Source organism: Lepisma saccharinum, chromosome 18 (assembly GCF_977018435.1).
Source record: "Lepisma saccharinum chromosome 18, izLepSacc3.1, whole genome shotgun sequence".
In the NCBI taxonomy this organism is placed as follows: domain Eukaryota; kingdom Metazoa; phylum Arthropoda; class Insecta; order Zygentoma; family Lepismatidae; genus Lepisma; species Lepisma saccharinum.
Window position 1 is genome coordinate 15,218,948 of NC_139246.1, and position 14,948 is coordinate 15,233,895.

The 14,948-nt window shown below is 38.4% G+C and overlaps 1 protein-coding gene across 1 annotated transcript in view; it reads left to right on the forward strand.

Moving 5' to 3' along the window:
- Nucleotides 1–12,672, forward strand: part of LOC146002674 (transient receptor potential cation channel subfamily A member 1 homolog) — a 58,486-nt gene extending 45,814 nt beyond the window's left edge. The window contains exons 4-5 of the mRNA XM_083140636.1: nucleotides 3,874–4,028; nucleotides 10,010–12,672. Of these exons, the coding sequence (XP_082996762.1) occupies nucleotides 3,874–4,028; nucleotides 10,010–11,955 (2,101 nt within the window). The 3' untranslated portion in view covers nucleotides 11,956–12,672. The remainder of the gene's footprint in view (nucleotides 1–3,873; nucleotides 4,029–10,009) is intronic.
- Nucleotides 12,673–14,948: the final 2,276 nt, after the last annotated feature.

A 14,948-nucleotide genomic window follows, 5' to 3' on the forward strand; every position in this document is an offset into this window, starting at 1 on the left:
CATTACGATATAATATACATTAAGACTTTTGTCAGAAGCATCAAGAGATCAATTGCAGGTGTGTACTATTATCTTCAGTCACGTGCATAATAAAATAGCGATAGTATAGATAGTATACATAGTGTCCCCAATGGTAGATTTTTTTTCAAGAAATATGCTGTTACGCAGAACGTAATAGTTGTGTTATTGTAATAATGTAGTAATCATATAATTCTATGCTATTTGGTATACAAACTGCAGCAACGAATGTTTTCAATATTGAGCAAACATAAATACGTTGCTGTTCAACATACATATTGGAATCTTTTTTCTAAAGTACCTGCATAATCTACAGCTTTATATAGGCTTGTGTAATTTCTTAATAAAGATTAAACCTTTGTATTGGTGTACTGAGCTCTGATATTTCGTTCTACTTCATATCAACATTAGAAGTGTTGTGCATTTTAGATAGCAAAATTAATCTCGAGTTATAATAACAGTCGTGATGGCATTCTAAGAATCTAAAATGCAATCTTCATTAGTATACACTTCTATGACGTTCCTTCATTTCAGAAATCATTGAAATACCAAAGTTAATAAAAAAAACACTGGGTTTTAAAATCGTTTTTTTCAAGTGATCCTATATAATCATAATGTAAACATTTTGTATATTTCGTATCTTTATCTAAGAACATGTTGAAGCTTAAAAGCAAGACTTATTGTGGTAATAATAAATAGTTTCCAAATTATACTTTCTTTTCATTTATGATGTGCTACTGGTGTGACGTTCATTATATTTCAAAATTGGACGTGTTCAATGTCAAACTATTATTTTACCTATAAGAGTTGCATTTTTTGTTCATATCCAATAACATTCTTTATCATAATTTTGTTTGTTTACTTTTTATTAAATATTGACGTTATAGTTAATTTATATTGATATATTTAAATATTAAAATTTTGTATTTCTGATTTAAAAAAATAGTTTAGCCTATTTAAGAATACTTCAGTTATGTCTTAGTGTGTAGGGAACATCTTTAAAAACGTGCTGTTAGTAGAAAGAGAAAAAATGTCGGGGCAAGTTGGAAAGTACGAGGGCTGATTTTTAAGTAAGGTCCGTTTTGCAATAAAAACGAAGTAAGTAAATGATTTTCAAAGAAACATTTATTTTCTACTTTATATACACTTCTCTATTTGTCTACACAATTTCCTTGTCGGTTTAAACATTTATCGTAACGAGCTACGAGTTTTTGGATACCTTCCTCATAGAACTCTACCGCCTGTGATGATAGCCAGTTACTCACTGTCTTTTTCACTTCTTCATCAGTGTCTAAACGCTTGCCGCCCAGGAAGGTCTTCAGATGACTGAAGAGGTGGTAGTCGCTAGGCGCAAGGTCTGGACTGTATGGCAGATGATCGAATACCTCCCAGCCAAAAGATTAGATCAGATCTTGAGTTTGAGCCGCAGCATGTGGCCTTGCATTGTCATGAATCAGTACGACGGATGCCGGGAGCCTCCGCGCGCACTCATTCCCACGCGCACGCGCAATTTCAAACGGTATTTACAAACAAACCTTGCGCCTAGCGACTAGCACCTCGTCCGCCATCTGAAGACCTTCCTGGGCGGCAAGCGTTAAACACTGATGAAGAAGTGAAAAAGACAGTGAGTACCTGGCTATCATCGCAGGCGGCAGAGTTCTATCAGAAGGGTATCCAAAAGCTCGTAGTTAGTTACGATAAATGTTAAAACCGGCAAGGAAATTATGTAGAAAAATAGAGAAGTATATGTAAATTCAGAAAACATTTAGTACTTACTTAGTTTCTATTGCAAAACAGACCATACTTGAAAAATAACCCTCGTATAAACCTATGTATGTCTGTGACTTCTCAACCTCATAAATGGAAAACGATTTATTGATTGATTGTTTGGGCTTATTTTATTTCTCTTTTCTTTCAACCTTGGGCTAATCGCGAAGATGAGGATGAGTGAATATATGATGAAATTGATGAACACCCATGCCCAGGCCGGGATTGGAACCTGAGATCCCTGGTGTTGTAGCGCATTGTGCTAACCACGCCACGGAGGTCGACAAAAATATATACAGTAAAACCTCGTTAATCCGGACTAATGGCGTAATAAGTTGACCGGTTTAACGAAATTCCGGATTAACTGAAATAACCTAAAAGAACAGTAGAAAGTGCATTAGAACTCCGTTTTAACAAAAACACATTTATTATGGCGTATTTAAAGGGCATAGGCCTAAATACGCTATACAGTGCAGTAAAATGTAAAGCAATACTGTGCATACAATGCAGTACCTACATACGCGATACTCATATTATGATGAAGTGCCCAACGGACCTGGCTCTGCATCACTCGAAACTCTTGCTGTGGAAGTTGGTTTCAAGTACATATCTACATTCTGTTGGAACAGTTTGGAATGTATTTCCTTCACTAATACATGTAAGTTTTTTGTTTTTGCCTTTTCCCTGTCCGGATTAAGCGAAGTCCGGCTTATCGGGGTGCGGATTAACGAGGTTTTACTGTATATATAATAGAGATCTTTTCGTGACGTGGTCGAACAAGGAACATCATATACAGAGTTGATAGATGACCCCCTCCTCCAAAAAATGAACGATCGCGTGGTCCCTTCATAGCTTGAAATATTTAATGGGAACAAGGGTTGAGTAACAGCTAATCTCTGCCAAATGTAAATTTCTTCATTGCATATTCTGATTTTGTTGTATATATATAAACAACTTTGAATAGCACTCTCTGTAGGGATGTGCCGAAGCCGATTACAGATGTTTGAAAATCGGCAGAAATTGACATAAATCCGATATTTAAACCGGTACAGATTATACTAGAGTTTTACCTTCTAATAAGTTTTATATTTTAGTTTTGTAAGATATTTTATAAATTACGTTATGATTCTTCATGATTGTTGTAGAGTTTTTGTAATAAAATTAATGCAAACTCTCATTCAGAGGATCAACCTAACTCAAAATCAGAAATAAAACATTACATTTCTGAACCAACTAGTCCACATGACCAGGATCTGCCGTTATATTGAAAATTAAAAAATGAGTATTCAAACCTGAAGCAAGTGCTGAGAAAATACTTGGGCATACCTGCTGCATCAGTATTCAGTGATTGAGTGTTCAGTGTTGCTGAACAGATTTGCGATAAGAGAAGAAGTAGGTTACTTTCTGAAGTGCTTCCAAAACTCGTGTTTCTGAAGTTGAATCTGGCAGCAGTAAATTTCCAACGTTGAGAACAGGAATTCATTTTGCATTTCAAAGAACTGATTGTGTACTCATGTTAAATCTCTTGAGAATGTATGTTCTTCTTAAAGGTTCACATAACCACTTTTTGTAGATGCAAATGGGCCTCCCCGATGGCGCAGTGGTAGCGTCTTCTCCTTGTAATCAAGGGGTCCCGGGTTCGATACCCGGTAGAGGCACAAGTGGTTCGGATTCCACTTTAAACTGTAGGTCCAGTCCCGATTAGCCTTACTGTGCATAAAGTGGACTTAAAACAACAAATCTATCTATCTAATCTTGTAGATGCAAATGTACATTCGCATCTCTTGAGAATATATATGTATATACATGTGATATGCAATAGAAATGTACATAGGAAATTTATTTTTGTCATGCTGAAAATAACATTCCATTTCTGTTTCATAATCTTATGTATCGGAATCGATTAAATATCGGCATCGGTATCGGTTCCAAAAATTATCGGTGAGTACATCGGCATCGGTAAATTTTCAGCTTCGTCACATCCCTAGCTCTCTGTGTATGACACCCAAGTCTTCTGCCCCCTAACCCTATTATTATTCTCGAATACCTAATTTTTTAATGCTATTGTCTCTCAATTCTTGTGAACAGGTTTAAGAAAGTTGCGCTGCTCATGTTGAACGCTGGGGCCAGCCTATCCAGTGATGGTTTCTGGGCCGCGGCAAAAGCCACTCTCATGGGATGGACAGAGCTCCTTAGGTGGATGCTGGATCAGGGAGTTCAGATAGAAGCTCTTGAGAGAGACTGTAAGTAGAACGGAAACCGAAAAGTACTTAAGAGAGATATTTATACCACTAAAAAATTGTGAAGATTGTAGACGAACTGTACACGAGGCCAGTAAGCATTGTTTGCAAATTGTTATTGCAAGTCTTTGCTGTTCACATTTGTTGGCTGGTTTTCAAAGTTTTGCTTGCTGGTTACCAAATTTGTTTGCTGTTTGCAAAAATGTTTGGATATTTACATTCTTGTTTGAGGTTTACAAAATTGAATTCTTGTTTGCTATTTTCATTAACTTTATTTGGGATTTACTAAGGAAAATTCTTCGCCGTCTTCTATTTGAATCTAGAGAGCTTCTCCGATGGCTCAGGGATAGCGTCATCGCCTTGTAATCAGAAGGTTCCGGGTTTCATACGTGGTTGTATTGCATAGTGCCTTCCAATTTATACAGTAGGTCCAGTGGCGTGCTCAGGATTTTCGAAAGGGAGGGGCTACTTGTACATTTTTAAAGTAGTCAGTCCTCATTTTGCCATATTTCCGTGCCTTTGACGGTTTTTTTAATACTGGAGGAGGGATATAACCCCCATCAACCCCCCATTGGGCACGCCACTTAGTAGGTCCACTCCCGATTGGCCATCTGTGGATAAAGTGGACTTATACCGTGTCATTCTATAGAATGAGGGGATCTGAACCAGTTAATCGATGGGGTGATGTAAACTACTCATCATTCATCCTCTTGATGAGACCACTCGTCATTAGCATGACGAGTTATCGCTTGGCATGTGAAAGGTACAAATTACACAAAGGAATTAAACTACTGAAAAGACAATGGGTTGGGTTTTGCGAACCGTTGAACCTGTATCATGGCTGGGTGTAGGATAATTACCTGTCTATCTGAAGTCTTTAGCTGAATGAAAATAGCGAAGTCCTCTGTAAGCTTCTCTCCTATTTGTCGACCAGAACGTCGTTCTACTCTTCACCTACTGCCTTGCTGGCCACCTTCTCTCCCTCCACTCAATCCCCAAAGTCAGTCCCCTCCCAGCTTGTCTCACCTCTATATTCCCTGGCCATCGAGCTCTTCCTCCATGCCGAATCGCCGAATCGTGTGTTTAATATAATTGCTACCATGCAAACCGCTGACTCTAAAACCAGAAGTATTACCTGTTCCTGAATGCTCAGGAGGTTTGCATGGCACAACACAATGCATTGTAAACATGCCTAAGAGGCTTGAGACAGCTGAGAAAAACAAGTGAATGCCCTGGTCAACATGAAGCGTTCAGAGAGACTTAATAAAATAAACATACAATCTTAGGGATTGATACGATACTAAAAACAGAAAAAAAATAATGTAGTTTATTTATCAAGAATACCAAGATTCTAGAAGATTCAAATCAATGTAGTCTACGAATTTTTTTAGAAGACGAACGCCACTTCACTATTTTAGTAGATACTGAATCCAAACCAGTATTTCATGTTACAACTTCACCAGAATCAACTAGGTACTTGCTTGTAAATTGAAATTACTTTCAAGAATCCGTTTGTTGATGCGTTGTCCGCTCAAGAAGATGATAACTTCTTTGCTTTTCTATTAAATAAGGGATTACTCTATACATAAGGCGTCACAAATTTAACGTAGTGTGTGTTCAATTTTCGTGATGCAACAGTAACCATGATCTACTAAAAATGTAGCTTTTATTCGAAAATGTTTGAAACGTTGAAATTATAAAATTTTACTTGACTAAGATAGTTGTAGTGTGTGCAAATTTCAAAATATTTGGAAGGTATGCATTTTCTTACAAAGAGCGACATCTACATATGATCTCATCAGTCGGATAATCGCTGTGTGAGTCAAATTTATTGGAGTATTTGTTAATTGTTAGTGAATTAAAACAAATTGAGAAGTGGTACAAATTTGTTGAAGCAAAACCCAAATCATGAATTTTACTTTATCTTACATAGTCTTGATGCTTTTTGTTACAAAATGTTTTGCACCGATCTCGAAGAAATATTATTTCATTCTGAACGCCAGGTTTGAGAAAGGAAAACTGCAGTCAGTAGCGGTACAGCGCCTTGAATAACGTAGTGTGGAAAACGGCACTGTTCTGGGCTCTCTGGCTGGTTCCACTCGAATATGATACCGCTAGAGGCGCTGGTGTCGGTACAGCTGCATGGCATTCGTCTGCTTATAATGAAAGTAAATGGAGTTTTCGCTGCAACGTCTGATTCTTTTACATGAAGCATTTCTATGAATGTGATAATTGCTATGATATTTGGTACAGTGGTCGCGAAGATATTAACGAACATTCTAGACAGTCGACCACGTCCTGTTATCGTTATACTTTCATTAATAATACGGGAGAAAAAATACGCGTGGAATGTTCTTGGTAACTAAATTTTTGTGTATGAATTAGGTTCATTATTATTTGTATTTTTTATATTTACTGTATCTTTTCTTCCTCTCTAAACAAATCGCGGCGATGATGATAATGATGATTGCATGAAACGACAAGGGGAAACCCACAAAACTTCCTTAGTGCCATTGACATGACTGTAAGGAAACTTTCAGACCAAGGATGTTCACACTGATGTGACTAGTGACACAGACACTTCCAGACTGTAAAATAGCATTCATTGCGCATGCGAGTCCAAACAGGAAACCGTTCAGCACATGTTCATATGTCGTATTCGCGTTCTACTTGTTACTTCGGTCTGAAAGCTCCTCAAAGGAAGGGTGCTCAGACCGAAGCGACGCACCACAGGGGGAGTTCCCAACTAAGTGACAAGCTACATGGTGGCTTCAGTCTATTAGCAAGCGTTTGCTGCTAATTGTGCGAACAACAGATCTAGGCCACACGTGTCGCTTTGTCGCTTGTGCGTCGCTCAAACTGGGCCATTTTCTCAATAGCTTGCAACGTGTTGCCGTGGTTTGTTGTTCGCGCATGTGCGATGCAATGAGTGTCTTGCTTGGGAGATTGCACATCAAAGGGACAAGCGGCAAGCGGCAAGCACACTGGCCTGTGCTGCCCGTCATGCCGCTACGATTGGAAATGTTGCTCTTGATTGGCTCGTTTCCAAGCGACATGTGTTGCGTGTCGCTTCGGTATGAAAGTTGCCTTGGACCGAAGGACCCGTGTCACTTTATGTTTAAAATCTCCTTAAGGACGACACGGTGCAGTGAGAGCTTGTGTCCCTACGGTTCGAAAGGCTGCATTGATTACGGACTGCTCGCTTCCAAGCGACACTTGTGATTTGTCGTCTCGGTATGAAATATCTCTCAGGATACTATTTATATTCTAATAACATACTTTGGTAGAAAATGAAACTCTAGTACACAATTCAACACCTGACATCCGAAATCACATTGCGATGTTTCTTCTTGGTTACGCATGTTGTTTGTTTATTTTATTTTACTTTTCTTTCCAAATTAATGCCATTCGTGACTGCAAATCACTCCACAAATATAACTGTTTCCGTCAATTCACGTACGCCTTTCAAGACAAACAAATCTACACACTATAAATATTCCAAAAACTAACAAAGCCGCATTACTTTCATAAGAAAATTAGCATCGATACTGATCGCACTGCCATCTATGTTGTCATCCGTCTGGGGAACCAGTTTCTTGGGTCGTTTTCTCACTACGTTGTTCAAGGCGCTGTAGTAGCGACGATTGGGTGCCAAAAGCGGGGCACAGTGCGGGAGCAAAAAAGTGGGGGGTGGATTGCGCCACCCCCCTCCCACGAACCCTAATCGTCTCTTCCACTGGCTGCTGCATTTTAATGCATAAATTGAATATGAATAAAAAGTGATAAGTTTATTGAGATATCGATGCTTGATTTTCTTTTAAAGTGGTTCAATATAATTATGTTCAATCTCCGGGCGATAGAACGACGTTGGTTTAGAGTCTATACACTCAACAATGCTGTAATGGGAATCTTCTAGGTCAGTGGTTCTCAAACTGTGGTACGCGTACCCGCAAGGGTACATGAAGCACTTGAAGGGGGTACGCGATCAGCTCGAAAGAGAAAGGTCGAGAATATCCAAACGACAACATTTTTGTTGCAGATGTGTGAAGCTATTTTTTTTTTTTTTGCCACTGACACTGACACAATGATACACTGATAAATGAAACACTCTTTGTTTCATTTTCTATTAACTAAAATACTCGTTCGAATAGTATAATAGACTAAATTGGAGCTGTATCTCCGCTTGAAAATTTCATGTGTACAACCAGACATCAAAAAACTGTGTCAAGCTATGCAGACACTTCCTTCTCACTAGAAACTCTGAGGATTTACTTTACAATAAAAACTACAAAATTGTGCTTGACAGTTTATTCACACATTTATTTTTGTTCCTTACTTTTTTTCAACAACTCTGGAAAAAATATATGAAAAGTAAAGTTTTTATATACTTTTTAGCATACATGTGTTTCACATTTTAATTGTATCTAATCTTAAAGATTGTAAACATAGGAGCACCCAATAAAATAATAAACGTAGGATTCTAATGTTTATTTGTTTACAATCATTTCATATACAGCCCGAATGCGTATTTACAAACCCTAGAGTGCTGCAGAACCAAGTGGATATAACGCTTTCTTATTGGCTGTGCGCACAGGAAGTGTTTATGTTCCGTGTCCATCTTTACTTGTTTGTTTGTTTATAAGAAAGGGATAAAAAATCATACTCGTAATTATTTAGCAATAAAGTTTGTAATAAAAGTGTCAAAATTATGTGAAGATATATATTTTTGTTTAAAAAAGTGTAAAAAATTCAATGCAATCGTTTCCTGGTGATAAAAATCAATATGAATTTTGAATATATCTGAAAGTAGAAGCATAATATTGTTGAACCGGTTTAACAATATCAAGAATCTTTGAAAATGATATTGAAAATGCAATAAATTATGTAATAAACACTACGATAGATTGGACAGACAACTAAAACTTCGAATTGAGATTGTTTGCAATAACGTAGATATGCATTTGTATTTTCTAAATGATCATAAGTAGTTACAATGTTTGCAATGATGAAATTTTCAATAGGTAAAGTCATTCACTTCACGAAGAGTTTTGTTTTCCTGTCTTTCAAAACATTAATTACAAGAATATGCTAATAGGGGGTTTCTTATCTTGTTGGGATCGATCTCTGATATCTACACTGTAAATTTGAACCCTGCCATCTAGCGTTTTCTCTTATACCAATTACCTTGAAGGAACACTGGATAATGAAACGTATTAACTTCCGGAATGACAGCCAATCAGAAGCCACATGTCGCAGGAGGTTCTGCAGCACTGTAGGGTTTGTAAATACGCAGCCCGAATGCCATTTTGCTCTGTTGCAGATACACGCCTCCAGGATATCAAAAATGCCCCACCAATCAAGCAGTGAAAGAAAATAACAAAACCCACTATTCGGGGAAAATCTATGGTGGGGGTACATAGACGTTTAGTTAGAACTAAAGGGTACAATGAGAAAAGAGTTTGAGAACCATTGCCCTAGGTGGTGCTGCAGGGATCGGAACAGGTAGTAGTCTGAAGGAACCATGTGAGAGGAATAAGCGTCTATAAGCCAGAACTTCCCAACCTAATAAAATAGAGCATAATCTTTGTTCCTTTTGCCGTGTGTGAGGCCTCGCGTTATCATGCAGCAATATCGCCTGCCTAGGCTCACCACGGGTGAAGGGTCCTTTACTCTCAATTTCGTTACTAAAATGAATAGGATGACGTTTACTCTTGGATTTTCGTTGAACAGTTGCTTCAATTCTTCATCGTCCACTTTCTTCGGCTGTCCAGACGCTGTTCATCTTCCACATTGAAATTCCCCTCCCAGAATCGCTGAAACCACTTCTATGGTGGCATCATATATTAATACTATATGATGCCATTTTGCGAATTCTATGGCAAAGGCCAAAAATATGGCGTATCCTTACTACTACACAAACTAATTTTTGTTAATTGTTTTCTTGTTTTTATTTACTCTATGAGTTTTGTTTCACTTTCTTGCAGTTACAAGATCACCACCAAAAACAGTTCTACATCTGGCTGCTATGAAGAAAGATCTGGCTACAATGAGCGTGCTCTTGGAATATGAGTGCTGCAAGAATGCTATCAATGTTGCGGACAACAAAGGAAGAACGCCCATTATTGTAGCTGCCGAGAAGTCGTCCACTGAATGCATTCTTCTGCTGCTTCAAAATGGGGCTGACTTCAAGTCACCCAGGACTGACTTTGGTCATAGTTTACTTCACGTGGCGTCCGATAGAGGACTGCACGATGTAGTGAAGACTCTAATCAGTAGGAATGTGGAGTGGTGTTGCGAGAGTGTTGTGGAGAAGGATTGCATTAGTCGTACCTGTATGCACCTTGCTGCTAGAGCTGGTTGTGAAGAGTCTGTGAAGATGTTAGTCAACTGTCTCGAAACTTGCGGCCATCTTGGATACAACGTAAGGTCTGCTTTGAACGAAAAGGATGATGATGGTTGGACTCCTCTTCACCATGGCGCTTACAGCGGCTGTAGAGACACTGTCGAGTTTCTGGTGTTAAATGGTGCATGTCTTTCCGAATTTACAAAGGGTTCTGTGTCAGCAGTAACGGCTATTCTCAATAGAGTGCCACGTGGTGTCAATCTTTTAGAGAGACTCCTGGACTTGCACGTAAAAGACAATGGAATGTGCCCCATGGATCCTAGATTTGAGTTTCACTTAGATTACAGCATATTTCTATGCCCTAGCGACTCCACGCGGCAGACTTGTGTGCTAAAAGTCATGATGGAAGCCCTGACACGTCATCATCAGCTGAAACTTCTGAAGCACCCTCTTTTGGAGACCTTCGTGGCTTTCAAGTGCAAGCTGTTGAAGCCTTTTCACAAGTTCAGCATATTCTTTGCGTTCCTCTTCGTCCTTACTATGACCTTGTACGTCATAGCAGTGTACGCTGTTGAGAACTATGATATCGCTAACAAAGGTAGCTTCTTGATAAGCTTTAGGGTTGCTCTTGGGTTGATGTCGTGCTTGATGCTGTTAAGGGATTGGTTCTCCTTGACACTTATCTTAAAAAAGAAGCTCTTTGAGTGGTCAGCTCTATACCGTCTAGTTCCTCAGCTGCTATGCCTCATTGTGTCCATCGCAGACTATAGTGAAGTATGGGTGAGAGATATCATGGCTATAGCAACACTGGCAGTCTGGACTGCGTTCATGAATCAAACGGGGAGCTTACCAACGTCCGGCAACTATGCTGAGATGTTCAACAAGGTAGCTTACAATCTATTCAAGTTTATAAGAGTGTACGCTTGTCTAATAGTAGGATTCACCCTTAGCTTCCATGTTCTACTGAAAGACTCGATCCCAGAATTCGAGCACCCTTGGAGAGCCTTTGTGAAAACTCTAGTCATGTGGACAGGACAGATCGAATACGAGACTATATCAGAGCATAATCTAGACCCAGCCTCAGCAATCCTTATGAATCTCATGCTGATCCTCTTCATCTTCCTCGCTGTAGTAGCCCTGATGAACCTTCTGGTGGGTTTGGCTGTGAGCGACATCCAAGACCTTGAAAGGGAAGGACACATCATGAAGTTGAAGAAGCAGGTCGAGTTCTTATGGAACCTGGAAGAAATGCTGACGTCAAACACGTTTCACTTCCTGTCGATATCTTGCAGACTGAAACGATACGTGTACAAGAAACTAATGGCTCCCACACAGCAAGTTCTGCCTCTGAGGAAACTGGACAGAAGGTTCATGCCTCACTTGGTGGACGCCCTCCTGGATATTGTCCACAAGAGAATTCTGGCCATGAAAGAACGGAACATGAATCAAGAAATATTGTCGAAGCTGGATAAGTTGATAAGGAAGCTGTTCCCAGACGAAACATCAATGGAAAGCACGTCCTCAAACAATGATGACCTTCAATGGGGAAGTTTTGACACAGAAGATTCATTTGATTTGTCCATATAACTATAGATATATATCCAGTAGCCCAATGCAAGAGAACTTTCAACAATTTTACCCACCCAATTTCGAACTCTTGTTCTCATTTCATTAATATTTTGTCAAAATGTATTTAGATAAAACACGATATGCATTTAGAAAATTATAATAATGTAAAAGTATGTTTAGATAGTCAACTTAGCAGTTTAGCTGTTTAGAAGTGGTGAATAGCTGCATTTTGAAGAAACTTTCCAATAGATGATGAGATACAAGCAGTGTCTTAATATTACAGTTTTGTGTATTAAGGATGAACACCATCTTCATTCAAATCACCTAATTACATAATATGGATGTAAGTTGTTTTCAAAACCTTTGTACAGCATGTTAATTTAATACGTTTAATTTATATTGAAATCCGTTGTAGTCCGAAGGACCTGTGTTTAACATATAAGAAACTGGGTGTAATTTAAGTTGTGAACGTCATAATATTTATCAACAAATTGAAGAATTCTCATCCTAATTATTATCACATGATGAAATGATTTTGAAAATTCTTATAGTTAACCAATGAATTTAGAATTACATAATCTCCCAAGAAAGTTGAGTAATTTTGAAATATTATATTTTTAAATTAGGTGTGTTTTTATTTTAACATGTTATAATTAAGCCGTACTTAAAGTGACAGAAACCATGTACTGTAAGTTGTCGACTTTGGAAAGGGGAGGGGCAGGTTATATCACTTTTCACCATATCACTTTTATGAAAATCTCCCCCCTCCCCAACATTTTTTTATGATTTGGCGATGCTGCTATGTACATTGAGCTGTAATTTGGTACATAAAATTGTAAAGAAATATGTAGACTTGACAAGGACATTTATTGATTAGAGGAATAATTGTAATAGCTCTGAAATAGATAAAAATAAAACTTAATTTACTTACCTGCTTGTGTGCATTTTACATTTACTTTATGACATTGAATTTTAATATTTTTTTCATGAGAACGACATTGCACATCGTTATTATACATAATACATGTATAATACAATGCAATGAAGTTATTAAGTTTGTGAGACGATTAGTAGTTTCAGTTGAAGTAGCTTTGATTAAAGAATGGAGCGAAACCTCTTATAGCTGCATTTTATTACTGTATATCCGTATAGATTCCGATGCATCAGCAAATTCTCAGAACGCGAAGTGTTCAGATAGGAAGTGACGCAATCATTCCGGAAGTCCAGTTATGGTGGATCCACAGGTTCCCTTGTGTCAGTGTTGGCAGTAAACAGGAAATAACACTAGATCTGACATCAACTTCCAGAAAAAGGTTAAAAAAGTAATAATTTGTGGGAAGCAACTTATTTATTTTTTGTGCTTGTGCTATACTTTCAAGTCATTTTTCTGCCTTTTTAGGGGAATCGCAACAATGAAGATTGAAAGATGAATCCATGAAATGAACAAACGGAAACAATGAAATGACAATTCCTTACCCAGGATTCAAACCTATGGCCTTTGGCTTCGTAAGGCGCCCCATTATTCTGTGACGGAGACTGGTGCATCCTACAATAAGGCAAATGATGTGCCACAAGTACTTAAATATATTATCCCTAATAAAATACAGAGCTCAACCCCGCAGGCGCCGGTCTCCTCCAGGGGCCCGAAATCCCCCTCCCTCCCCACCCGCGAAGACAAGAGTGCAACCAAAGAGAACCCTGTCTATTCCACGAACTCCGACGCCAGTGGCCCCCAGAGAGGAGCAGGAAGATGAAGAAGAGGAGGCCCCAGAGGGTGCATCTAGACGAAGGTTTTTCATCGTGTCGTCCGGGAGAAGAGAAGAAGCGGAGAGAAGGAGAATTCGACCAGTTCGAATGCAGGGTGAACGCCACAAAGACTACTTGGTCAGAGTGGCACTTGCTAGAAAGAATTCCATGTAAGAGTATTGGTTTCAACCCCAAGATCTGATGTAACAACCAAGGCTAATCAACTATGCCAACGCTTCGGGAGTGCCGACAAGACCATAGTCTTCGCAGATTACCGGTACTCCTGTGATCCTCCTGAAGTGATATGGAAACCGGAGGCAGAAATTGCCTTGTTCCTTCCTTCACATGCCTGAAACAAACTTACTACTGTTCATATAATATTATCTCATTTTATTTCATATCCTTATTATATTCCATTGTTTAGTTTTTATTCGTTTTACTTATTTTTGGCTTATATAGATACTGATATTATTTTTTCTTCTTCTTCCTTTTTTTATATATTTTATATTTCATTTAACTTCATTATATTTCAACATATTAAACAAAAACCACCTTACACTTTGAACACCAACACACACTACACAATACACATCAATCAAAAGTACCAAACACAACAACAATCAACATTTGTATATGCAACATAACTGGATAACCCACGCAACCCTAAACTCTAACTATATGTTCAATACCTAACAAAAAAAAATAATTAACAACACAGGCATTACACAATCCCAATCATCATAACAAACTATAAAGATCATCAATAAATAATGAACATGGTGAGGCTAGCCATTTGACGACAGAAACACCTTGCCTTTGGGGTGGAGTTACTACCAAATAGAATAGAAATAAATTAACCAAATGTGCAGACTAAACTCAGCTGCGCGTTGAATGGCTGACCTCATACCACCAGTCAAGTTAAAAATAGACCTGGACCCCAGGTAACTAGACTAATGTAATTCTGGCTGCCAGAATCATCAATACAGACTTTTCATCATCATTCAACACGGTATAACCTGGATGTCTGTGAATACTTAGGCAAATCAATCAAAAAAATAAATTGTAAATGCATCATGCATACCATATATTCCATTTATGTTATTCTGTATTTTAAATTTACCAATAAAGATGTAGAGCAACGATTAACGGGGGAACCGTAATTCGAGAAATTGACGTCCCGGTTTATTTACAAAGGCACTGGGACACAGCGTATACCCTCGAATGTATACGGGTGGAGGTTTGGTTATATTCGGGGGTTCCCCCTT